Genomic DNA, 26,438 nt, shown 5'->3' with positions numbered 1-26,438 from the left:
CTGCAGCATTTGGAAAATGAAATTAAGGTCCTCAAACCGGTGTAACTCTGCAAGGTGGAATACACATGCCGATAGTGTTTGATAATGCAGGAATGCACTATAGAAGCACTGTGTGTCATTGCTAGCGTTGCTGTGGAAACCTGAATTTTAGCACCAGCTGGTTTCGGTGTGTTTAACGCTCGGCATCCTGATGTTTATCGGAGAGGTGAGGCAGCGTTGCAGCTGACGTCCACCAGCCTGGAATCGCGTGCTGGGGCTGGTGGACGTTGGGGCTGTCACACCACTGCCGCCCGGCGCCACGCCGGCGCTGCTGGATGCCTGACCCAAGGTAGCTCCCGTCAGGAGGTCAGACGGTCTTCAGCGTGTGTCCCGGGGCTGGCTTTGCTTTCCAGGGCACCTTCTGCTAGCTTATCTCCCGGGGTTGTTGGGGAACTGGGGGCGGGCTGGAACCGCCGTGGGGACGTGCTGTCCCCTGAGGGCTGGGACCCTCTCCCTCGCCCTGTCCCTGTGGGCAGGCCGGGGCTGCGGTGGAGGGCAGGGCTCACGGGGAGCTCCCTACCTGGCCAGAGTGTCCTTCTGCGGCAGCAGCCGGGGCTGCCTTTGGCGAGGACAGATCGTGTGGAGAAGAACCCGTTAGCAGGAACTCGTCGTGCATGTTTTTTATGTTCCCTGTAAGTGTTGTATCTCGGAAAATCCAGGACCCCTGCGTGGAAAAAGCCATCCACAGCTCTTATCTGGACTTCCCGAATTTTTCTTGCTCTGGCATTTGCGCAAGTCATGTGTTTGCCTAGCAACAGCTTTTTTTTCATTTTGAGACACTTTCTGTCTGTCTTCCTGCCTGGATATCATGATCTCATTTCTCCTACTGGTGAAACCAGACGGTTGTACTCTTCTGCTCCACGTCACTGGTGTCGGTGTTAAATACCCAGTTACAAACAAAGGCTTGAGGAGGAACCTTATCTGGCCTTTGCTGTTAAGGACTGGTGCATGAGGATGGGTGCAGGTCTTGACCTTTGGATTTCATGTCTGGTCTCTGGTTGCAACCTGTGCTCTTTATGTTGTCTTAGATAAAGGTGGTATTCATTGCACTTTTCAGAAGAGCTTTAAGCCCTTCTCCACTGATAAACTGGCCATTAATGTTGTGTAAGTCCCTAGTCTGAGGTAGCTTAGACTGAAATGTACTTGCCATTTTACTGACACTAAAGAGATTTTTATTTTTGAACAAGAGTCTTCCGGTCAAATGGAAAGACGTGGTTATTGGTAAGTGGAAGCAGAGAATGATCTGCACTGTGTGATCACCTTAGAAAAGCTGTTTCACAGAGAGATTCCTCTCCCCCCAATATTCCATAAATGCTTTAAATACCTGAAAGGTGCATTAAAGGCAGGAGGCGTATGAGAGCACAGGACAGGTGGTATATTGATTTACTCGTATTTTTTACTACTATCTAATTTTCTGACCTCACTTGTAGGTTTTAGGGAAGGCTGGATGAGGAAGGAATAGCATGGCCATATCACTATTTGAGAGCTAAAAATGTTGTGAGGAGATAGTACTTTACTGCTGATGGATGCAGAAATATTTAGATAATCCCATCAGAAAATAGTAGCAAATTTAGTAGGCTTTGCATGCCAGTAAAACAGTCTGCTGGGTTGGCCAGCACTCTTAAAGAATATTAAATAAAAATTACCCTTTTGCATTCAGGCAATGACTTGAGAAAGACTACTTGTGAGATTCTTCCATTTATTTCAGCTGACTTACAATTTAGTGGTAGTTCTTCTGGCCGTGCTGCTGCTGGGATGGAGTACGGTCGAGTTGGAAAATTACTGAGCTAACAAGCTGCCGTGCTTTTTCCTCTGAATGATCAAAATGAAACAAGACAAAGTTGTTGCAAAAGGTCGAAGGCTTAGTGTTTAATGTTAATTTCTTGCTCTCATTACTGCCTTGGATCTTCGGCAACCTACCTATTGTGCTGTGACTCTTTTCTGTTTTAGTCATCTTCCCATCCCTTGGCGGTTACTCGTTACATGGGAGGAACTTGTACTTTTCCTCTAGCGCTGTTTTCTCCAGCCTGCTCATCCTGTCATTCCCTACAGCATCACTCCGAGTTCACCAGTTTGACTAGGTATTGAGGTTTTGCATGGCTTTTTTTTTCCCCCTCCTTGCTGTGAAAATGCTTAGGAATAGAGAATAAATACCTCTGAATGATGCCTGCTTCATAGAGCTGTGATTTGGCAGTCTGTCTCTCTAGGCCAGTGATTTTCAGATTTCCCCTGGTAGCGAAGCCTCCCCTGATGAAAGGGGCTATGATCTGTGCCGCACAAGCTACTGCCTTTTCCCTGCCTGGGGCTGGGACTGTTCCCGTTATCTCTGCAGCCGGCGTTGGAAAGTGAGCCCAGATTCCGTAGATATTAGGTAGTCCTGGACGCCAGGCTGATTCCTGGGGTTAGGAATTACGGCAATGACCTGCGAACCACCACCAGTGAAGATGGCTCTGCGGTAGCTGTGACCTCCTCCTTTCTCCTCATTCCCTGATGCAACATGGGATTGAGGGTGGCAGATTTTTGAGCAAGCGAAGCTCACCTATTCACAAAACATTTTGTATTCAGCAAACCTTTCAAACCATTTTCTTCCCCTTCTGTGTACAGTAAGAATGTGTATACTGCAGCTTCCCACCCAGAAGCAGAAGGATAAAGTTACGCAGCGTAGGGTCACATTGAATTGATTAATCTGACTTGAGCCCCTTCCCTTCCATAAGATGTAGTGACCAAGAGCAGCAAACCCAGTCAGGTCAGTGAATTGAACCGGCAGAAGATGAATCTCTCTTCTTGGGTTATTTTTCTGTCAAATCGACCTGCTGGCCAGACTTGCTCTGTGTCTGTATGAGTGGTGGGTCAGATGCAAGGAAGGTACCGAGAGTTCGTGGTGGTGGAGGGGACAGGCGCTCTTGGCCTAATTGCAGTTAGGCTTAATCCAATATAATACCGTTTGGTCACTCAGAGTCACTGTGAGTTTTCTTCTGTTTTTGATGTGTTAAAGCTTCCTTTTTGCTTTGTAAATTGATATCTGTGTAGGTTAGCTTAGGGGTCTGAAAGTCTGTTTGATCTCTTGGGAAGAGTACATTGTGCTTAAGTCGCTTTCATTTTGGAAGATGTGTCTTCACCGGTCCCTCTATATTGCTTTAGCAAATTCATCTGTGGGACTCTTGTGATTGAACACAGGGTAAAATGCTGTGTCTTTTCTTATTCTCAGTGTTCAAAGTTAATTTGTCTTTTGAAATGTTGCCTGCAAAACACCACCTCAGCTACATTTCTTCATGATGCTTTGTGGGGGTTTTATGAAAAAGCCAAAAGTTGGACAAAATGTTCAGATACTTTCCTTAACTGAGCTTCCTTGGCAATTGCTTGTGAGTTGTATATGTTGTTTATTGGAGATCTTGCACGCAGAGAGAATGTGTTTTTGAGTACTCGGCACTCACTAACGTTCCCTGCGGAACTTGGGAGGAGAGGCGAGGCGAGGTGTGCCCAGAAGACTTTGTAAACAGCCTTCGACTTGGTAGTGCAGCTTGTGTCTGCTGGACTGGTTCTCCCCGCTAAATCCTCTGTTTGAACCTGTGAGAATGCTATTGCTTTGGAGGCCGTTTTCGTTGTCTGGGTGGTATTCAGCTGGGAATGGGAAGTTACCTGGATTGTATAGCAATTCTGGGAAGTTTGGTTTTTTTCCTTTTTGCACCAAAGTTTCTGCTTGCCAAATAAATCTCAGCACAGCTACCCTCGTTCTTATTTTGTGCTTGTTGATTTAACACAGTCTGTCTAAAGTCTTAACAAACAAAATGGCTTGCCTGGTACTGCGCGCTAGCACTGCCTGAGCATCATTTTAAAGAATTTTTTTCTTCCTAGTCCTTCGTGATGGCATCTCTGAACAGGCTACAGCTGCATGCCCTTACTTATTGATGGCTTTGGTTCTGATCTAGGGCCATGGCAGTGTGTTTGTGTGGGTAATGTACATTTCCTAGGTTTTGGGGCTCCTCCGGGCAACAACTTAAAACTGCTTTTAGTTAGGTTTGAACAAGTGTGGTGGGGGGAGAGAAGAGATAAAGGAGGGATGGTTTTATTTTGTTTGCCTCACAGCACTGCTGGTGCCTGTCAACTTCACTTGACTTTTTGCTGACCGATTTAGCACTTTTCTTAGTGTCCTAAGTTCTTTACCAGCAGTTGCATTTTCTGGAGCTGTTAGATAACAGCTTCTGGGCAGATTTTGCTATATTCAATATAAGCAACTGCAATATGAAATTGTGTATAGGCCAAATAACATTACATAAAAAGTCCAAGGCTATATATTGTTTTGAAACTCCTAACGTACACAAAAGTGGTAGCCTGTTAAAGGAGGCAGTTCTGCGCACAGTTGGATTTTGGTGTCTGCAGCAGCTCCTAGCTGGCTTTCTCCCTTCGCTTTGGGCAGCCACAGTAATAGTTTAGAAGCAAAACTGGACTTTCTGTAGATGGTCTTTGTTATTTCTGAAAGGGGACATAACTTCATTTAAACCTGCCTGGAGGAAACTGACTTTGTTCTTCAGACTTCTTCTGTTAATTTGTGTTATCCCGAGAGCTTTTTGCCGCTGTACTTCCTTCACCGTGATTCATCTGTTGTCTTGGAAAAAAAGCCCATCCTTGATTCTCGATGCTCTTGACTGAGCTCTCTGGAAGTAGAAGACCTGGTGGTGGCAGAGGCACACCCTTCGCACACAGCTCTGTTCCAGCCCCCGTGCTGCTCCACTGGGGAGCTTCTGCTGCTCTAGGGCGAGGTGTCTTGTGCTTCAGGACTAGGCTCAAGATTAATCTAAAACTCTTATGTCTAAAATGATGAGCTAAGATGTTAATAGGTATGAAAATGTCTTATATTTGTAATCACAGGCTGCTGAGTTAGATACAGCTAAGGAAACTAACATGAAACTCTGGATCTTGAAAACTTTGTATCGGTTGTGTAATTTTCAGACTGCAACCAGTTGCGGTGAAGAAATTATTGCTTCTACCTGCACGTTACCGACCCCGTATGGCATTGCTACCACCACAGAAGATGAGGTAGAAGCTGTTCAGCTGCCTTGTAACTTGGCTAAGGAATTTGGAATTGCTGTGCCCTCTGCTCCCTTTTTTTCCGTTTCTTCCAAGAACACACATCTGCGCTTCTCTGCGAGAGGTCCTTCTCCGAGATGATGAATGACTGACCTTACTGCAGATCTTCTGCCATACATTGATTCTGAATGTGGCTTTTGTTCGGTGCATTGAGCCACATTTTGCATCCAGAATGCCTGGCAGAACACAAAGTCCATCCTTTGTTTTGGATAACGAGTGTTGAATATTTTAATAAGTGTTTCTTAGTCTAGTCAGTGTCAAGTACCATTTTGGGAACAAGTGACTGAGCTAACCTCTGAGCTTTGTCCAGCAACAATCCATTTATTTATAGGATTTCACAAATTCTGAAGGAGTTCCCTATGAGCAATTAATACAATTAAAACAAACAAACAAAAAACAAACACCACCACTCCCCCCCCAATCAAAACCAAAACAAACAACACACCAAACCCCCAAAACCAAAAAATCCCAAGCCTTCCACCCTCAATATGTGTACAGGATTTATTTATGTAAAACAAACAAAAAAGTTCTCGGTATCACTGTATTTTTTTCCCTTGTTTTAATATGGGTCTCTTCTTCCACAGTATGAAAAAGATGAGCATATGTCATTAAAGGGAAAAAAAATGCCTCGGGCATTAACAGCATTTCTGTGGTACAGATACAGCTGCCAGTGCGTCCTGGCTGCCTCCGGACTGAGCACGTTGCTCACCGCTCTGCCCACTGAAAGTAAGACGTGGATCTAAATGCTGCTAACCCGCGCTAAAGATCGTATGGGCAAATGCATGCTGACGCAGCTCTGCAGTTGGCTAACTTAATTTTAAAAACCCACTGTAAACCATTTGTTAACTACCAAGTATTTTTCCTCCAAGCGGAAGGAATGTATTTTTTACCCAGTCCCATTGATTAGCTAGTGATGAACTTGCTGTAATCGATTATTGCGACTGTGTATGTTAACTCAGGTGCACCCTTGGCATTTTTGAGCAGTGATCGTTATGTCCTTTAATTAAAAGAAAGATAGTAACTGCTTTTTTTCCTCCTGAAAAGCATCTTAAATGCATGTATGCATAGGAAATAATTTGTGTAGGTAAATTACTTTAAATTTAGTCTCCTGCACTGGTCATGTTCTTGTTAATACATTTTTTTAACTACAGCTATTTTTCACAGTACCTCAACTTTTGTCTGCATCTTTGGCTGTTCATAACATATCCTCATAAGTCAGCGGGCTCGCTGGAGAAGGAAACCATCAGCTTCCATTGTGGGATTTGCTGTTCTTCCAGCCAGGAGGGTCCGTGTTTGCTCACTGCTAAACTTCCCAAGTCTAATCGATCTAAGCCTGAATTAGAAACTGCACAGTTCTCTCATTCTTTTATGACACACGGTGGTTTTCAACTGTAAGAGCTTGCTAGCCCTAGAGTGTACATTTAAATGATAACTACTCTTTGCGAACAAAAAGAGTCAAATCTTTGTCAAAGGGTTGCTGTGTTTTCAAAGCCAGTCGGAAAGGAAGAGGTGGAACATAAAGTGCAAGTATGTTGGAAACGGCAAGAATACAACCAGGATGCCAAAGCCTGAGCACTAGGTGTTGATGGTGAGAGTGGATCCCTTCTCCGTTGGCTTGGCTCAGGCACTGGTTTGAGTGGCTGTTTTTTCCTCCCCTAATCTGGGCAGAGACTGTGAATGGAATGATTCCTCCCCCAGAAGGGAAAAGAGGTATTGCTGGAGGATAGAACTTGATATTTTTCTTACAAAAGAAACTTGATCAAGACAGAGAAGAGAGACCAAAGGAGTGAACTGCTGGCTTGACTGACAGCAGCACTCATTGAAATGTTAATGTGTTTGAAAGAGTTTCTTCACCAGGGAAGACTGGAAACTCGTACAGTAACATTAATTATTAACTTCTGTTGAGATCTGGAAGATCTAATTTCATTTCTGGTTGGATAATAGGGTGATTCATGCAAGAAAACAAATTGTGTCAGAAAATGGAGTCTTTCTCTGAAAACTGACATTCCTGATTTCTGCTCTGAGCTGAAGTCTTCTGCAGTTCAGCTATTACAGTAGTTAAAAAAAGTAACAGCTAATGAATAGGTGAACAATACAGGCTGAATTCCCTTCAGACATCAGGCTTGCAGTGCTCTGAAGGTCTGGGGTCTGTCTTTGGCCTCTAGCTCTGTCTCTCTGTGTTTCACACCGTCTGCTGTCTTGCCCCCCGGTCCCGGCAGACCGATGAGCCGTGCACCTCTCCGGCATCTCGCTGCATCGCCGGGGAGCTGAGGCAGGGAAGTAACCTGGCTGCACAGGGGATAGAGCTGGGGTTGTAACACTGCGGTCCGGAACCTGTCGGGCACTTCCCTTTCGTGGGGACAGATGCTGGCCAGGGATCAAACTTAGCTGCGGGGCTCTGCAGCTTGCAGTGTCACCGTGCAGCAGCTCCGGGCTCTTCAACAGGCCTTGCAGAGAGCAGACACGTCTGTCCCGGTCCACCCTCCTCTCTGCATGCGTGTACTTAGTAGGAGTCAGGAGTTAATGCTGCTGCATACAATCTTGAAGCAATCTGTTACAACAGCTCCTGGTCTCAAACGCTGCGGGCTGTGCCACAGACCCTCTGCAGGAGTTGCTGCCAGATTCAGTTGATGGAGGGGACCGAGCCCTACACCAGCGCTGCCAAGGAATGCCTGGAGACTGCATGGTCCGGGCCCAGCTCTTAGCTGGGCACCGGTTGCGTGGGGTTGTCTCCAGTCCAGCGTCGCCTGTCTCCAGTGGGGAGGGCTCCGCAGCCGCGGGGCCCTGTCCCAGTCCTTAACCACCCAGTGATGTGGAAAATGTGTCCTTTTATTTAGCTGGGATTCCCCTTGTTTCAAGTTGTGATGGTCACTACCTGGCCTTTTGCTGCCGGCTCTGCGAAGAGGCGGGCTGGGTTGTCCCTGTGGAGGGCTGTCGGGTGAGCAGCAGTTGCAGCCCCGTTGCCTTCTCTTCTCCAGGCTGAACAAGCCACCTCCCTCGGCCTCTCCTGTGGCTTTTACCTCCGGCACCCTTGGCCCATCAGGGCAGCCTCTGACAGGAGTAAATATATGTTTTTTCCCCAGTCTTTCTAAAACAGTAACAAAAGCACTGGCTCACATCAAACATTCAGTGGGCCATTAAGATCGATGACATGTGGTTTCTGATATCCCAAGGTAATTGTAATGTAACCAGCTCTTCCCTCTGGCAAAGGCTTATCTCTGCCGCGTGTCGTCGCGCTGTGCAGCGTGTTGCAGACCTGTATTTGAAAGACTGGGACCGACAGTCGCTGGCCGGGCACGTGGAAGGGCTGCGCTGGAGAAGGGCTGCGTCCTTCACCAAAGGAAGGTGCCCAAGACCCTGGTATGCCCTGCTTTATACAGACGTTGAGTGTCTTCGTTACCAGTCTTGAGGAGTTTGCATTGCCCATGCAAGGCATTTCCAGGCTGTTTTCTAGACAGATGTTCTGGTTGCTCTGACTTTTCTTCTGCTGCAGCTGATGCTCTGGATCTCATACAGCGTGTGCAGTTCCCGTTTGCGGTGGAGGTGGCATGCGATCGCTGGGTGCCTTCCAATCTCCCTGCAAAACAGACCTCTTCTTTGCAAATTTCTTATTCTTGTTACAGTTCTTGTAGTATTTTATTTTATTAATGTTTTATTTGATGATGTTAATCACGGGGCTCCTGCAGACTTTCTTCTCTCTCCACCCTAAAACCCGAATTATTTCCTTTCTATTTTGGTAAAATACACAGTATTTAAAGTAATTTTTCTTTCAGGCAATACACACACACGTGTGTGTGTGTGTATATATGAAAATACAGATGTTTTGCATTTGCCTGATTTAGTATAATGTTTTCATTTAGCCAGGTAAATCTGGAGAATATCTGATATACTCCAGTCATCAAACACTGAAGAAAGTGGTAAAGGTCTCCAAAATGCATGAATCCAGCTCCCGATCAAATTCTGGGATTACAGCCTATATTTAATCCTTTTTACTTTTACAGTTTATCAGGCTTACTATGAACCAAGTTTCAAACAAGGTCTTTTTGTAGTAAATTAATACACTGAGCACTGAAATTGTAGGATAAGGTTTAGTGCCAGCAGTGTTTGCTAATCTTTCTAAAAATGCTTTCAGATGTGTTGTGGATTTTTTAGCACTGCATATTGCTTTTTAACATCTTTGCTTATTTTTCCTCCACAGCTCAAACCAGGATGCATAGGAATATGTCACATTATACCTAACAATTTACCGTATTGTTAGTTAAGCAGTAATCATCTATGGTACTGTTCTCTTAGTATGCTTAAAGCTACCACTGCTGAATGCATTGGGATGAATTACAGTAAATGTAATAATCCAGCATTAATACTTCATGATTGGAAGGCGTAACTATTGACATTACAACCTTACTTGATCTCTGGTTTGAACAGAAGAGAAAAATCAAACTATTTTTAAAAAAACCTGGAAATTTCTTTACGCTTTGCTCTTTTCCAAATTTTGCTCAGTTTTCAAGAGCTTTTTCCCTCCTCTTGATGCAAAGCGTGCGTGGAATCAGTCAAGCTCATGTATTGTCTCAGAGGTATTTTGCTTGTGCGTCTCTACAAAATCTTTTGAAAACAAGGGTTTTAATTTAGGCATTCCAGTGAACCAAGATAAAGTGCGCCTTGCCCTCTGCTAAAGCAGCATCAGGTCTGCAGAGCAACAGATCCTAAAAGTGACTAATACCTATTCACGTTCTGAAAATGTGCCTGATACAATGTTGTCTGAGGCTGAAGTGCTGCGGTAAGATGCTCTCCTTTTAGAGCTATTTGAGGTTTTAAGAGTCTCGCTGGCATTTTCTTGTCAGTTAGTGTCGTTTTCCTGCTGTCAAGGTTTTTCCCAGAAGGCCTATTTAAGAAATTCCTCGTCCTGTGCTTGGCCTGCTCCCCAGGTCGTTCTCCAGGTGAAGCAGCCAGCGGTGCAGTTTGGCACGTGGGTGTGTGCTGCGGCGTAGTTCGCCGACATTGTCGGGGTTAGGAATAAGCCTGTGATTACAGTTTATTGTTGGATTACGTTTTTATTGAATGTGAATGCGTGTTCTGTCATTAACCAGTGCAGCCGCAATAAAGCTGACTGATTATGGTCTAAAATCAGTAACTATCTAACAAGAATATAGATTGTGGTTACATAAGCATGCTTGTGTGATCAGTTGGCGACTAATTGGGCTGCTGGAACGAATACAACTAAGCCTCCCCCCTTTGATATGGGATCTTCTTTTGTACGTTTTGTGTGCATAATCAGCCTTTCAAAAATGGTGAAAAGTTTAGTAGGTATTTAAGATCTACATGTCTTTAAAAAAAAAAAAAAAGAGAAAAAAATCTAAGCTGATGACCAGCACCATACTTGTGAATGTACATTTTCTATGTATAAAACTGTAGATAACAGGTTTTTTAAGTTATCTACAGCCACTTCCTAGGCTTTTCACTAAGGAAGTGTGAATATTAATTTGTGGCATGATAATCAACACTGACTTTTTTTTTAATCACAGCTGTCAAATCCTCAGAGTTTAAAGAAAAAAGATAAAGGAATTTTCATAAAACTTGCTTTAAACAAATGATGTCTAGAATATCCTATGTGCATAGGAAGCAGTTGCTTCTCTGAAACATAAATATCTTTGCCGTTTAGTCTATCAAAATATGTGTATGAAACTCGCCTCTGTTACGGAATGGAAGTATCTCCTCGGCGGCTGGTGAGCGGGGAGGGAATCCTGATGACTTACCCGCCGCTTGGCTGGTGTGCAGCAAACCGGCTGGGTCCTCGCTCGCGGTGGGCACTTAACAGCCCGTCGCTTGTGCAGCGTTGGGAAAGTTGATATCTAAGACTTATTTTCAAGCTGTCATATGAAATGATAGAAGCTTTAAAGTTGCATTTTGAAGCGTGTGAAATGGCAGGAATAAAATACAGGTTGATAATGAGCATAACCTGAGTTAAAAGGGCATCGCTTTCTTCTGACATTTGTTGGCTTTTTCTGCTTAGCTGTTGAATAGTCCATTCTTAAGAACTTCTAAAATTGACTGTTGACCATGGCAGAGGCTCTTAAGGAAGATGTTTGAAGTACATTAATCTGAGCTTTAGTCCCACTTTTCATGAAATGTGTGGATCTCCAGCACTGGTTATTACTCGCAAATGAGTTTCTGAGGAACTGCCCTCATACCGTGGTCTAAAGGAAGGCATTTAATCCCCTCCTGCCAGGAAACGCACACTTCTCGCCAGCCGATAGGCCACGACACATCTGCCTGCCACGTTTAACTGCTGCGTCCAAAGGTTGCTCGGCACGAGCCCGTGCGTGATGCGAGTGCCCAAGCCTGCGTGGTGTCACAGCTGAGGACAGGGCTCCTCCGTTAGGTCGGCGGTGTTAATTGCTGGTCAGGATGAGCAGCTGAAATGAGGACGCGGGTGCCGGTCTGCTCAGCACCCAGCAGACAGAGGTGCCTGCTCCCCTCCCCGTGTGCGCTCGGTCACCGCTGGCAAACTCGCACGCTGCGCTGTTGGGCAGCGCGAAGGAGAAAACCGGGGCCTTGTCCCACGAGGTCTCTGTTTGCTGAGTGCTGCAGAAATACAGCAGCTCTGCTTGGTGTGCTTCCAGTAATGTTTTGGTCTACTTCAGCAGGCATGGCTGGCTCTTGAGCTGTAGGTACAGCTCACGTTCTGGTCAAAGCTCTCCTGCCCCTGCGAGTATTTCAGAATACCGTTAATCAAACTAATACTGCTGCTGAATTTGGGGGTGCGTGTGTGTTGGTTGTAGCAAGGTTGTAATGCCTTTACAGAAATGTAGGTGAGTTCTAGTTTTATTCTGCTGAGCGTCTTCCTCCTTTCCCAGAAAAGGAACAAGTGATCATCAGAAAGTGGATTTATTTCCTCTGTGAGGGAAGAGCATCTTTTAGAGATCCTCTTTTCATACTGCTGTTCCACTGTGGAAAACTATATATAAGCCTTTTCTTATCAGCTGTTGAAATACAGGATCATAATCTTCAGACCCAGTGAATGTAAAAAACCAAAAACAAGCCACCACCACCAAACCAAACCCAAAACCCTACAAACCAAACCAACCCCACCTCTAAGTCTCTAACAAAATTGTAACACATTTCATAAGCACATTAAGGATCTTCTTTTGAATGGTAAAATAACATTCCCGTTTCTGGGAACCGAACTGTTGTCATGTTTGTCTTGCAGACAAAGTGCATGTGTCTTAAGTCTGGTCAAATACCAAAAATAATTAAAATGCTGGTTGTGGAAAACAAGGTACCCATGCGTAAACATAGAAGTGTGTGTAATTCCTTGGATTTTTGTATATATTGATTTATTCCTATATGCATAGGAAACTCCCCCCTCTTACAGCTGATTATTGTTGTGTACATCCATGATTGCAAGTAGCAGTCGCCGCCCGCGTGTATGCTAGTCAATTCAAGACCGTGCCGTTACACTGGCCCCATGGGCACAGAAGGGTCTGTGTGCATGCTGTTCAAGTCCCCGCTGTCCAAGGACGCTGGCCACACGCAGACCGTGTTGGTCATGGTCCCCGTCCGTGCTGCTTCCCGAACTGTGCTCAGACATTGGGAGCGTGCTAGCTGCCCGAGCCAAAGGTGGGCCAGGGACTGCTCCCGCAGGGGAACGGGGCAGACGGCAGGCTGCTCCTCGGGCACGTTTTGTGGTGCCGCTTGGTCTGCAGGTACAGGCACGGGCACTGTAACGTAAAGACGTGCCACCCGCCGTCGGGCGGTTGGTGGATGGATGTGTGCCTGCCCTAACCTGGAAATAGGAAGTGAAAGAACAGTATTGAAATCACGCTTGCTCTAGTTAATCTTGGGACCTGATGGCTTGTGGTCATGCAGTGCTGCTCGGGGCACCCCTGGCTCTGCCCTGAGTAGAGGGTTCGTAACACTCGCTCTAGCTGGCCTTACTTAAAATAGTCCTGAGATGCACCAGGAGTTTCTGTTGTGGTACATCCCAAGACAGTTGTTCCAACGTATAATAGCTAATTACAAAAGAATCATGCTAAGATTATTTTTTTTTCTGGACATAAACGCAGCGATATTTGCGAAGGCTTGAACAGACCTTATTCCTACTGCATGGTTTTCCCTGGGTGGTTTGCAATAAATAAATCTTGCCACGTTCACCAATCTGGTGAACTTCAGTGTGGTTTGATTCTCGGAACAGTAGCAGTAGTAGTGATGTGATGATATTGTGAATATTGAAATTCAGTTTAAACAATTGGTAATAGAGTTACTAGGAAGTACTTTGGAGCTGGTGCCGTTCTGGGTGATGCTGAAAGCTTTTGCAAACCACAAGGCATAACAAATCCCAGCTACAGCTAACCAGGTAAGCATTCCTAGCAGTAGCAAGAGCTGTCCTTTTTCAGAACAGCTTTCGACTGCATGCAAATATAAGTTGCCCTTTGTCCAGCAGCCAGCATATATCTCCTTGGAGCCTTGCACATGCCATTGCCTACAAATAGTACCTGAGCTTAATGTTTTCCTACCTGCCTGATTCCTAACCACAATTGTTTTGAAGCTGTTTTTCTGGGAATTCTGTTTTTATCTGTTTCCAAGTCACGTCTAGCTTGCATTTGTAATATTACTGTATTTAAATTTGAAAACACTGCCTTCCCCTTTGTGCCCCAGCCTAATTTGCTGTTTGTAGGAAACTTTGAGATGGAGTCTGTGACTTCTTACTTCAGGCTCTTAATTGGGAATTTAGACCATTCTTCATTATTGGGCAAAATTGTTAGGCATTCACTGGAGAATTGGATTTTTTGTGTTTCTCTTTTGACTAATAAGTTTTGAAGTACTACTCTCTTCTGTGCACTGGAAAGTAATAGATCTGTCCGGACATTGACCCGAGGATAACGATATCTGAAATTAAACCAGCTGGCCTTGTTTCACTCTCTGGTTGGCAAAGCTTTTACAAGTGTCAGGGCCAGTGTAACGTAATCATCCTACATGTAAAAACAGCATTCCTTTATTTTACAGTAGTTTGTACTTCAAGGGCTGTTTTTGCATGCCCAAAAGTTAGATATTTGTTTAAATAAAAGGTTGAGCTTGTAGTGAACCAGCTGAGTTTGTGTCCCCTAAGGGAAGGAAAAGACGTTCCTGTCAGATTTTCCTTTATGAATTTCTGTTTAAACTTGCAGTAAGTTTTCAGTTTGGATGCAGATGATCTTGGTGCTGATCTCTGGTGCAAGATCAGGGTTGGGTGTGGGTTGGTTTTTTTTTTTTCCCTTTTAAAACTAAGTCCATATAGGAGAGTCACTTTCAGGTCACAGACTTCTGCAAACGCACCAGTAACTCCTAGTCAAAGCTTTGTCTGTATTTTTAATAGCAACGTGTAACAAATACTTTTCCTGTTTCTTTGCTACCACCAAAGATTAAATACTTCTCTTGGCTTGTCGAGAGAAAAGCAGATTGAGGTTTTCTTCAGAAAGAGAATTTCCCATACCATAAATTTATGATGTATACAGGTGATTCAGCAAACATACCCTCCTTTCTTATGCTACGCTGTTTTTTTCTTTCCTTTGAGATGATTGCCACAAAATAATGCTAAATTAGGCAGATATGAGTGATCATTGTGCTTTTTATGGCAAACTTGTTGCTATTGCAAGCTTCTCAGGGTAGTCCGTGTAGCATGAATGACAGGAGTAGGTATTTAGACCAGTGCCTGTGTATTTCGATGGAAGAGCCAAGAAGATGGAAATCCAAGTAGCCACCGAGTCAGAGCCCAGAACGGGAGCGTGCGAGGGGAAACCAGAGAGTAGTCGCAGCCCCTTTGGCAGAGGCCGTGTCTCCTCCCCAGCCACTGCTCTGAGCGCTCGTGGGCTTGAAGCCGCCCAAGGGAGTGAGTCTAATGAAACGAACCTGGCTTACTTTGAGTGTCATGGTCTCTTCTGTCAGCTGCGGGGGGAGACGGTAACCTCTGGCAGTGTTAAAAACCGGGAAGAAAGCTGTTGGATAAGAGCTTTTTTCTTTACTGGCACAGCTGGATGCAGAAGACATCTGTGCACAGCCTGCATGAGACTGCTGGAGAGTTCGGTGAATTAGGTTGTGCAGAAAACAGGGTGTGGGTTAGATTAATTCCTTTAGTGGGTGATATAAATAGGTCTAAATGTTAAATAAGGAGAATAAAGTCTTGCGCAGTACAGCAAGTCCGTTAATTTAAAGTTCTTTTACATTCTCTTAGGTATTTCTAAAGACCACAGGTGACCTGGTTCAACTTGCTAAAATTGCTCAAGTATATAACTGCATGGAGTTTAACTGACTTTTATAAAAACAGATTGCAATTCACCCGGAACACTTTTTTTTTTTTTAAATATGCAGTAAAAATACCTTGTAAGCAGATTTTCACGAGGTCAGTACTGTGATTTGAGCCTGTTTCTTAATAGTGTGCTTTCAACATTGGACTGGGAGTTTTGAGTCCTGGTTCCTAACCCTGTCGCTGATACGCGCGAACCTTTGGTCTCCATATGCTGCTCCTGATGTGTGTGCTTTTGGCTTGCTCGCTTCAGTTTTGTGTGCTGTTTTGTCCATGTGCAAGAGCAGCGTCGTCGTACTGTCTCTCTAAGACAAACTCGTGCCTTTCTGAAATTTTGCCTGCTGTTTTTCCCCCCAAGCTGTGTCAGTCTAGCCAAGGAAAACATGAGTATTGTCCCTCTTCCTAGAGGTCCCAAGTCCTAGAAGTAGGACTTGAGTCGTTAGTGTAAAACATTCAATAGTTTCCTGTGCATGAGATTAAGATTCCCACAGTTCTCCAATCTCTGCAGTTCTTTTATTGTTTACTCGTGTTTGCTTAATCTGTTGATGCGATGGTTCTGGTGTGCCTTAGTAAGGATATTCAGTAAAACATAATTCAGTACATTTTGTAGCCTTGTGGGATAATCGGAGCCTTGTAAGCGTAGCCTGGCATGGCCTGTGGCTACCCTTGAGGAGCTTGGCTTCATACGACCATCCTGTGAACTTAAACCCCTCATCTTTTCTGCCAGCCCTTCCGACTCACCTGCAGAAAGAGCGTGCTCCCGAAGCTGCTCCGCCGCCTCCGGCTCCAGCGCAGGGAGCTGACGGAGACATACTCGTTCTAGTGCCAAAAAGAGCTGGTCCCCCTCAACTCAGGCCATCGTCGCGGAAGACGAGAATTCAGGTTTGCTCAGCAGCAGAGTTCTGGTTTCCTCAGAACTTGGGCTCGTCTTGGGTTTTGCTGCCGTGCTGTGCGGGAAGTCGTCGCCTGGGCCTGGAGACGTGCTGTCTCCGGGCCGGGGTGACTGCCTGGAGACGTGCATCTTTTTTTTAAAGATGTTGCATCCTGCAGCGAGGGTTGAGAATTCTGCAGGGAAGAAAAGGCACAATTTGTTTTAGTCTCAGACTTCATAAGGTGGAATGCGATCAGTGCTTGAAAGGAGGAAGATCTGAGCTGGGTTCCCAGGTTGCTCGTGGTGAAGCTACCTGAAATGAGATTTTAATTTCCATGCTTGAGCCAGATGAGTAGGTGGTTGTAACCTGGTGACCTCTACTCTAAGTTTGTTTTCCTGTGCTGAACTTTGCAGAGGAGGGTGGAGATGTGGTTCATGCCCTTGATGCCTGTTTTTGTTTTCGTTGCAGAACTGAGATTTTATCAAAGACTGTTTGCAAAATTGCTACTGACAAATTTCGAGATTATTAAGGTATCACAAGAATTATACTGAGACTTATCACGTACTGTTGCTATGGCCTTCAGAAAATTGCTGCGATGTCCCCAGAGGTTGAGCTGTTCGCTTTGGATGCCTCTCTTCTCCCTGCGTCTCCAGAAAGAAAACCAGCCTCTTCCTGCTCCAGCTGCCCGTGCTGTGGGAGAAAATGACGGTAGCACTATTAAATACATCGACTGACTTGCTTGGCTCATGGCCTTTCCTCCAAACTGCGGTTGCTTTTGTGTTGTTTTGTTGTTTTTCCTTTAAATGCACGCAGAGATTTTAATTGGGAAGTGGAGCGTTTCTGGGGCCGTGGTGTTGGGTCGCTGGAGTTTGCTGGGCAGGAGCCTGCGGCTGCCTTCTGGCAGGGCCGAGGGTGTTCTCGAGGGGAGATCGGAGGGGCTGGGCAGTGGCAGGGGAGGGATGAGCACTTGGTCTCACCTCGCCGCTGCCGAGGCAGGAGCAGCTCGCGCGAGGCGCTGGCTCTAGCTTCCCGAGCGGCTGTGTGGCTGCGCGGCGGCAGCAGCGCGGGCGTTCCTCCGCTTGCTCGGTGTGCAGGCGGCTGGCTTCGCCCCGGGGGTGATGGCGGCCGGCCGTCGGATAGGGCATCCCGCTTCGGTTCTCCCCCTTGGATTGCCCTCGCGTAGTTTGATGTTAGTAGGTGGCTGTACGTCAGAACAGAGGATGATCTGACTTGGTAGTATTCCCAGTGAGGTGTTGATGTGGAGTGGCTTCCTAGAGTACGGGGTTTTTTCACTCAGCCCTAACGTGGGTTGGTTTAATCCACCAACAAACTGAAGTAAGAATCAGCGTGACTCTTCTGCGGTATCACTGGTCTTCCACGTTTTCAATTCCTAAAAGACTTCGGAGTAGCCTAACGTTGTTAGGCTTGCTGTAGAAAACACTTTTGCTCTTTTTTTAAGTAGATGACAAATACTCTATTTTGTTTTGAAACTGCAAATCCTAGTTGATTTTTCACAACAACGGCGAGAATTAAAGAGCAGTTTGGGTGACTGTATGTTTTTATTATGCCCAGCACACCAGGGGCTTCGTGTGTGGTTTTTTCATTCAGGGTAACAAAAGTTCCAACAGTTAAAACATTGGGTTAAAGATCTGTTGTCTTTTCCATTCTGATGTGTTTTGCAACCAAAACATTGAGTTAAAGATCTGTTGTCTTTTCTACTTCTTTATGTTTTGCAAACTTTCAGGTATAATAAAAATAGAGATGAGGTGCTCAGTGGAGGAAACCGGATTCACAGAGTCTCTGCGTGCAGGTAACTTTCCAGTGTGATCTGGTTTCTCTCTTTCCAGTCAGTGGAAATTTACCTCGCTGACGCCTATCTCGGTTTGAAATCAGAAATGTCTCTACACAGAGAAAAGAAAAAAAACGAACCAAAACCAAACCAACACTCCCCCGCCGCGGTTCACGTTAAGCTTTCTTCAGGTGAAATCCTAGATTGCTGTCCTTTCCCCTCGTTGCCTTGGTGAGGGACATTTATTGCCTCCGTCAGCGAAACTTCCGCGTTGGCCGGCTGAGGCTGCCAGGGCCGCTCTGAGCCGCGGCAGTGCCTCGCGGCGCGCTCCCGGGGACACCGGCCTGCTGTCGACCTGGGCGTCTTGCACCGAAGCAGCCGGGCAGCGCTGGGTAAGTTGGGCTTTCGGTGCCTGCCTGAAGACCACGGCACGACGTCTGGGTGTGCTCCAGCTACTCGGGCGACTGCCTGGTGCTGGCGTCCCCAAGGCAGATGCGACGAAGGCTGGCTGGGGTTTTGTGCGACTCGGAAAGTATGGAAGGAAAGTTGGCCATCGTGAGGGATTTGACTTACGGATGGTTTTATATACCTTTTATAAGGTAGTTGTGGAAGAACATGTTAAATGTTTAATCTTCTCCAGTCTGCATGGCATCTGTTCAAATATTGGTTTGCATTGATCCAAACGTTGTGCCTTTCACACTTGTCTGCTTGTTTAAAAAAGCCAAGCTTCTAATTTTATACCCCTATCGATTGTTATTTCAGTGTCGTTCTCTTAATGCGTACTCTGAATGTATCATGGGATTTTCTGTCCTATAGGAAGTTGATGTCTACAGCTTTCCTTCTTACACCGGACTGTGGGTTGCTGTGGATTTCTTCTTAGGTGTATTTAGAACATATGGATGTGTATTCCAAAACTTGTTCAGGTTGGTTTTTGTAGCGCGTCTGTTTTGCTTTAGCTGGTGTGGACTAAGCTACCTCTCCTGGGTTATTCTTTGGAGGGGCAATGCTGAGGGGCGGCGTGACGTCCTCACCGGTGGGAAGAAGCACACAGCTCAGGGCGCTGCGTTTTGCCCACGTTCTTCCCCTGTTGTTTCCGTAACTTTTCCCTAAACTTCCCAGCTCCAGGTTATTTTATTAATCCCAGGGCAGGAGGAGTTTTTAATGAATTTTCTTTATGTGAATGCTTGAATAGGTGTTAGAAATTGCTTTTCAGAGCACCTGGAGGAAGTGCGTTGTTCATTTAAAAATGAATTAAAAAATGTGAATCATGCACACAAATATACATACAAAGGTCTCCTAAATCTGTAGACACGTCTGTATTCTCTTACCTGTTTTCTGAGGTGAATTGGGATCTGTTCATTGTCGGGTTTTGCTGCATGATTGGCTTTCAGTTTCCTAGCTTGGTTCCACCTAAATCAGCTACGTTTTCAAAAATGGCAATGTGAATTACAGATTAGAAAACACGATCTGTGTAAAGGTTATCCTTCAGCAGAGAAGAAAACTATTTAACCTCTGACATTTTTCAGTGAGGCAAGAATACATAAACTTCATGTTAATCATTGGACAAAGCAGAAGTAAGTACGAATGTGGCTAGCGGTGGAACTCGACATTAATGCGTAACCAAGCATTTTATGGCACCCCTGCTGCAGCGGCGAGGTAGGCTGAGGGTAGTGGGGCGAGGACAGAAATAGGCGTAAATAACTTTGACAAGCGAGGTTTCATAAATGTTAGCATTTTACTGCTTAACTGCTAGCAGCCAGCCAACAACCGCCATCGTGACACGTGTGCACAGCTTCGGATTTCTAGCAGCAGCGTTGCAAAAGTTTTTAGTCAAAGTACTCTGAACAACATAGCTTTAAATTCCGAGACGTGTTCTGCATTGTAGTTGGAAAAAACCGATCGAAGGAGGAATGCGGTTTCAGTGTCGGGTCTCAGGCCCTGCCGGAGCTTGTGTCAGTGGTGCGGAGGAGCAAACCTGTCCTCTGGAAGCAGGAGCCGCTGGTAGCTCAGCTGCAGCGCTGGAGCTGACGAGGGAGTGGCAGCACCTGGCATGTTAAGGAGCCCCTTCCAGGCTTAGTACGCTACAGGCAAGGTTTTAAAATGATAGAAAAAGTCCTCTGTGGGGTGAGCTTCACTTCTTTTTCAAACAGTGCATTTCAAAAAGAAGCTTAGGATATATGCTTTTCAAAACGAACGGAATTCAGTGGAATACAAAAATTGCAGGGTTAGATGTCCATCTCGGCTGGTTTGCCATTTGTCAGTGGCTAATGCTAGTTGTTTCAGACAGTGCAGGAACTGCACAGAAGGTGGATACAGTTTAATCTTGCCACCGGACGAGTATTTCTCTTTGATATGTATTTTCAACTCTGAGGAGAAGCAGAAGAGTGCCTTTTATATACCCACTTAGCAAGATTACGAAAAGTGATTTAAAGATGGATGCAGCAGGTAAGTTGATACTGACAGTGGTTAATAGCAGCATAGCATTTAAATCATCTAAGCACCAGTTCTCTGTGATTACTAAATATAAAATGAAGAGGAAGGAATCCAGGTCAAAAGCTCCCATCCATGCTATTGGGGAAGTGGGGAGAGGAAAACGGATCTTGTTGATTTCAAATATTCCCATATTCCCTTTTGTGTTTTAGTGCAGATGCTGTTGGAAATGGTATGACCATGCAACCAGTGTAGTGGTTGGTTCCTGTTGACATGGAGCGAAGCTGTGACAACATGCAGAGTTGAATAAAGTGACCTTGAAACACCAAGTATTAACTCATTTTGGGTAGGGTAGAGTGGTCCGGTAGGGTCTGCGGATCATGAACTGTTTCTAGAGTGCTCTTGTGGACTGCTGCCTCTTCCTTAGAGTGCGCTGGGAACGGCAACTCGAGCAGCAAGTGGCTTCTTAAGTAGCTGAGCTCCTCCGGTAAGGACAGTGTTTCTGTCAGGTGGTCTCGGCTTTCCTAGCCTTGTCTTCCCTTTACCCCTCTTGCATGTTCCTGCCTCCTGATCGCTGTGGTGGTGCAAGGAGGAAGGCTTGGCTGCTAGGGGCAGGATGGGGCGGGGTGTTGAGCGACTGCGGGTAGGGGCTGGCCTCTGGGTGCGCGGGGAGGGAGGGAGTATCCCAAGATTGTGTCCTTGAGCCTGACCACCTTGGTAGGTGGTGAGTGATTGCCTCTTCTCCCTTTTTACTGACTCAGAGGGATGTTAGATCGAGTTGCCAGAAAATGGAAGTTCATTTGTGTTGGGAAAACTGCTCTGTGAGAATGCGTTACATGATTGATTCCTCATGAAAGTCTTTCAGTCAAGATATTTAACTGCCAATAAATTGTGCTCTACTGGATTGGTGTCTATCAGGTTGTTGTCTAGACAGTTTAAGGTTGCCTTTCTGCTCAGCGGCATGTCAATTCATGTGGTACCTAAAGCTATTTGTCTGTAAAGAACTCAGTATTGTCATGTGGCATGTTTCAGTTGTAAGATATGCACGGGCTAATTAAGCAAGTACCTTTAAGTCCAATGAAAAAAGTAATCTTGCTCTGGTCAGGGACCTCTCCAGCATCCCTTTCCACTTTGTCTCTGATGCTTGAGGAAGAGTATGCATTGTGGTTCAGCTGTGGTGGTGTTGAAGCAGGCCCTCGTTTCCCACTTCTGGTGGCCGGTTCGGTCAGACTCCGGTCAGTGCACTGAGCGCGTGTAAAAGCGTGTGGGGATGCCTCCCTAGGGAGCTTTGCTTCTGTGGTTTGTATGTCTAGTTCCCTGATCCAAGTCTCCGCAGAGCTGTGCTTGTGAATGTCTCTCTTCTGATCAGCCTTGTTAACCTGCTCTGCGTGGTCTTGTTCCTTTACACATTTTGCAACCTGGAACTCCAGCCGTATGTCCCTCCAGCCGTAACCTTCAACCTCACTGCACACCCTGTCTCCAGTGCACAGGATCCCACCAAGAACCATAGCTCCACAACATATCACTTCTCCTTAATCCTCCAAATTTGTTTCCTCATCCCATTCTCTACTTGTGTCTGGGGTTTTCCTGCCTACTAAATACAGTCAGCTCGGTCTTTGCAGGATGTATCAGATTGGGTGCTGGTGAGCATACACGCAGGTACTTGTAGGTGGCACTGGACTTGGCTGTGCTGGGTTACTGACTCAGGTTTTACACTTTCAGAGGCATCAGTCCCACTGTGCAGGGCATGAGCAATGCCCAAGGCATGAGCAATGAGCCCAAGGCTTACAAGAGGTGTTAGCTTTACTGGCAAGCGGTCTTGTTTTCTAGTTAGCTAATTCTGGAGTGATGGTTAAGCCTTTGGCTTTTTTTATTATTATTTAATCCGGAGGGTGTGTCCAGATGACACAGAACTCAGTGAAGACATTCTCCATGCTTGTACATAAGGACTTCCCCATCCTGGAAATCTAGGTATTTGGACTAAAAATAAAAGGCAAGTCAGCATTTTCTAAGCTCAGCTGAATATTATTGAGTGTTGTAGACTGAAGCCTCGAATTTCTGGTCTTGGTGCCACATATATCACAGAATCACAGAATTATTTAGGTTGGAAAAGACCTTTAAGACCATGAAGTCAACCGTTAACCCAGCACTGCCAAGTCCACCATTAAACCAAGTCCCTAAGCACCACATCTACACGTCTTTTAAATACCCCCAGGGATGGTGACTCCGCCGCTTCCCTGGGCAGCCTGTTACAGGGCTTGACAACCCTTTTGGTGAAGACATTTTTCCTAACATCTAGTCTAAACCTCCCCTGGCGCAACTTGAGGCAGTTTCTTCTCATCCTCTTATCTTTTATCTGTATCTTTGCATAGCAGTACTGGCTTTTAAGTAGCTCCCTCCATCTACCCTTCATCTCTGGCTGTCCATTTCTTCCTCCCTTATCTTCAGTTTTGTTGGCATGCCGGTTGTGGGCTCGACTGGCTCAAGTGGTTGACCTAGGTTCAGAAAAAACAACGTGGGAATGGAATAAACTGGAGGGGAGAGCCATTTAAGCTGGCACTTTCCACTGAAAGAAATGTATGTGTAAACATGTTCTTAATCTCAACAAGTGTTAAGTGCTGCTTAGCTAAAGATTAGCTCAGGCTCAAAGCTGCAAAGGGATCACTTTATTTGGGGTTTGGATCCTGGGTCTTCTCACTCAGAATATTTCCACGTTTAGTGAGCTTGTCTTGGCTACTCTCTGTCATTGTGCGCTGGGTTTACAAGAAAAACAAACTGAAATCCTAATTTTCTTTTCTTGTCCAGTCTTTTCAGAGAAGGGTGGGTGGAAACCTGTGCCAGGTAATTGATGCTCTGTGTTTAAAGTCACTCGCTGTGCCTAGCCAAGCAAGCCTTTATCTGATTTTTTTGGTGGACAATGAGGTGAGATTACCTCTCTATTGCTGTGAAAATTTAACTCCTTGCTTTACCTAGACACAGCATACATGGAGAGAAATGAAGAAACTGGGACACAAGGAGCAAGCATAAAAATATGAAAAACTTATTTTTTTTCTGCCCTTCAGTCTTGCTGTTCCCCCCAGCAGCATTCCCAGCTAAGGCAGTGGAGACGAGGAATACCAATTTGAGGTGTCAGCCCACGCGCAGCCTGAGAAGCTGGGAGCTGCTCTGGTTCCACTGCTACCTGTGGTGTTCCTTGAGCAACCTTAGTTTGGGAACGCTTCGTCTGTGTCATTGGAGGTTTTGCGTAGTCACGCGAGCTGGAATATTCTTTTATTATGCTTTTTATGCATGTGTGCACATGAATGCACCTGTGTTGTTATGCTGCTTTTGTGAATGCTTTTAGACAAAATGATACAGGTAAGAAAAGTTCAGTGCGCTGCAAAAGAATTACGTCACAGACAAGCTGTCTGAACAGCTACTCCTATGGTTCGGAGTACTATATCTTAAGGGTCATGTTCTGCAGAAGAATTTTGCATCATCCAAAATTCACCTTGCTCCTTGTATACGATAGGTGTTATCAAAGTAAGTATCTTACTGACTGAGGGAAAACTTCTGAGGGTAATAGGTGAGGCCTTGTTACTAATTGAGGTGTTTTAATTATTTTGTAAAATATCACATATATTTCATGCATATGAAAATTTGAACAAACGTTTGCAAAAGCACTGTTTCTGCTTGGTAAAATGGAGTACTTGGCAGAGGCTGAGCGCCTGTGTGCAGGGAGGGAACAGGGTCTGTCTTCTGGTGTACTTAAAGTATGAAGTGAAACTTCAAGTATGTTTTTGAGAATCTCTATTTAGGTAGTCTGGAGCATCATCTTTTGTGTCTTGCAGAACCCGAATGAGGGATCTTCCAGTGGTTGGACTTCCTGCTCTGTGATTTATTTTTTTTTTTAATTCTGTTAATACGCAGAGAGGATTTTAGTGCAGAAATAAGGTGCCACTCTAGCACAGTTGATGTTGGACTTTGTGGGAGGAAATCTGAGTAGCGCTGATAATATAGCAACTGTCTGAAATCCCTCTTTCCGTCCCTCTCTACTTAGTATTACAACTTCTTGTCCTCCGGTTCTCCTTCAGTAAGGTCAGAATAGTCTCCATTTCCGACTTTTTTCTTTTCTATGCTGTCTTCTCTTAATGAAGGAATTTTCTTGATCACAATTGGCAAGTTTGTTGCCTTTTGTCTATTAAAACCGCTCTAGGTGACCAGGCGTGTTGTATTGACATTAATGGATTGAAAAAAGTTAACATATGAAAAAAAAAATTCAATACCCACTAATGTAACACCATTGAATTGTTCTTTTTCACATACTGTTCTGTTCACCTCTCTGGTAAGCTTTAGGCTCTTTTAGGGAGGAATCCTGTTTTCTTAATTAGAAACTACTTTGGACAGCGTTAAGTGCTGCTGGAAAGAATACCAACAAACAAACTTTCAGAAAGGATTGAAATCCTCCAGCTTCTGTTTTAATGCAGCACAGTTACTACGGCAGGATGTGTGTCAGGATGAAACTCGCCCTGCAAACAGGTTCAATGAGACACTTGTTTTTCTTTCTCTGAAGTGATCGGACTCCTTCCAGAGGAATGGGATTAGGGTGGACAGGTACGGGTTTGCTTGTGGGGTGTTTCTGACCTTCCTAATAATCTCAAAAATCTCAGATACAGCTGACAAATCTGTCTGGCTTTTAGCTATCTAAAGCAAATAGAGTAGGTGTAGTATGGTTGTGCCAGGATAAACCTGTGGGAAAATATTATTGTTTTCTGAACAAGCTTCAGGGAATGAGTCTCAAATTACCGTAATTGAATCTTGTATCTTGCAGTTCTGGCAGGCTTATCAGAGGAGAAGAAGGTATAACTGATAGGGGTGACTGCAGAACCTGTTTCTGTAGGATCCTTTCCAGATTTCATTTTGGTGGCCTCTCTGTGTAGCAAAAATCAGCTGGTCAAACAGGGTGAAAAAAAATAAAGTAAAAAATACCATTAATACCAATGTTCCTCAGGAGCTCAACGTAATGAAGTGATAAACTGAGCATCAGGTTGATGTCCTAGTAATATGCATCTTCAGAAATTGCCATGTGTCATTGAAAGTTGTTTTTGAGCTCTGTATATATATACCAAGGCGGTGAGACAGGTTTAAACAACGTAATTTTAAGGATTTATTTTCAATCTTACACCCTTTTTTTAAACCACAGACAGCTCTCTGACCAAGAGGTATTAGCATTATTGGACAAAAATGTTATGAATATTTTCCCATGTGTTTGAAGAGACAGCTTTAGAATGAATGATTGAATTTCTGTGCAGTATGGATCATTTAGCATTTGAAATGGCCCTGCTCGGCAAATTGTCTTCTACTTTTATTACTATTATTGTGACATTATTATTACTATGGTGTTATTACTGTTATCTACTCTTATTCTGCTTTTATTTAACTCTTAACAGCTCTGACTGGAGTTGGATGCTCTTCATGTTTGGGTTCGGGTTATTCTTTAGCAGATAAAGCGTATGCCTCCTTCCAAGAGGTTTTTCTTTTCAAAATCCTACTTAGGAAAGGCTTCTGCTATCTAAAGGCTGAGAGTTCATTCACAGCTTAACCTCTTGTGAACTGTTGGTCTTCAAAATGAATTACTGAATAAACATTAAACCTGTTCTCTTTTTTATTAACAGGAGGAGTCTCGTATCCTCAGGGTAAAGGTGGTTTCTGGCATTGATCTAGCGAAAAAAGACATCTTCGGAGCCAGGTAGGTGTTCTGCCTTGACTATTTTATGTGTTTAAACAGAATAAACTTAGCAGAGCAAGGACACTTTATAATTGATTGTTCATAAATGTGATGAGAGATCCTATGACTTGATTACAACCAATGCAAATTAGGGGCTGTGTGTTGGCAAGAAAGCCGTTAATCACAGCAGTGGGTGTTCGTGCCCTCTCCCACCACAGGAAGCTGTTCCCGAGT

At 44.8% G+C, this 26,438-nt stretch overlaps 1 protein-coding gene across 3 annotated transcripts in view; it reads left to right on the top strand.

The window, feature by feature from the left end:
• Positions 1-26,438, top strand: part of NEDD4L (NEDD4 like E3 ubiquitin protein ligase) — a 202,659-nt gene that overhangs the window by 16,317 nt on the left and 159,904 nt on the right. For all 3 annotated transcript variants that reach the window (XM_072858758.1, XM_072858755.1, XM_072858759.1), the window contains exon 2: positions 26,152-26,225. In XM_072858758.1, the coding sequence (XP_072714859.1) occupies positions 26,152-26,225 (74 nt within the window). The remainder of the gene's footprint in view (positions 1-26,151; positions 26,226-26,438) is intronic.

This window comes from Ciconia boyciana, chromosome 4, assembly GCF_034638445.1.
Source record: "Ciconia boyciana chromosome 4, ASM3463844v1, whole genome shotgun sequence".
NCBI lineage: Eukaryota > Metazoa > Chordata > Aves > Ciconiiformes > Ciconiidae > Ciconia > Ciconia boyciana.
The sequence above is the reverse complement of the archived record's forward strand: the minus strand, read 5'-3'. Positions and strand labels throughout refer to the sequence as shown.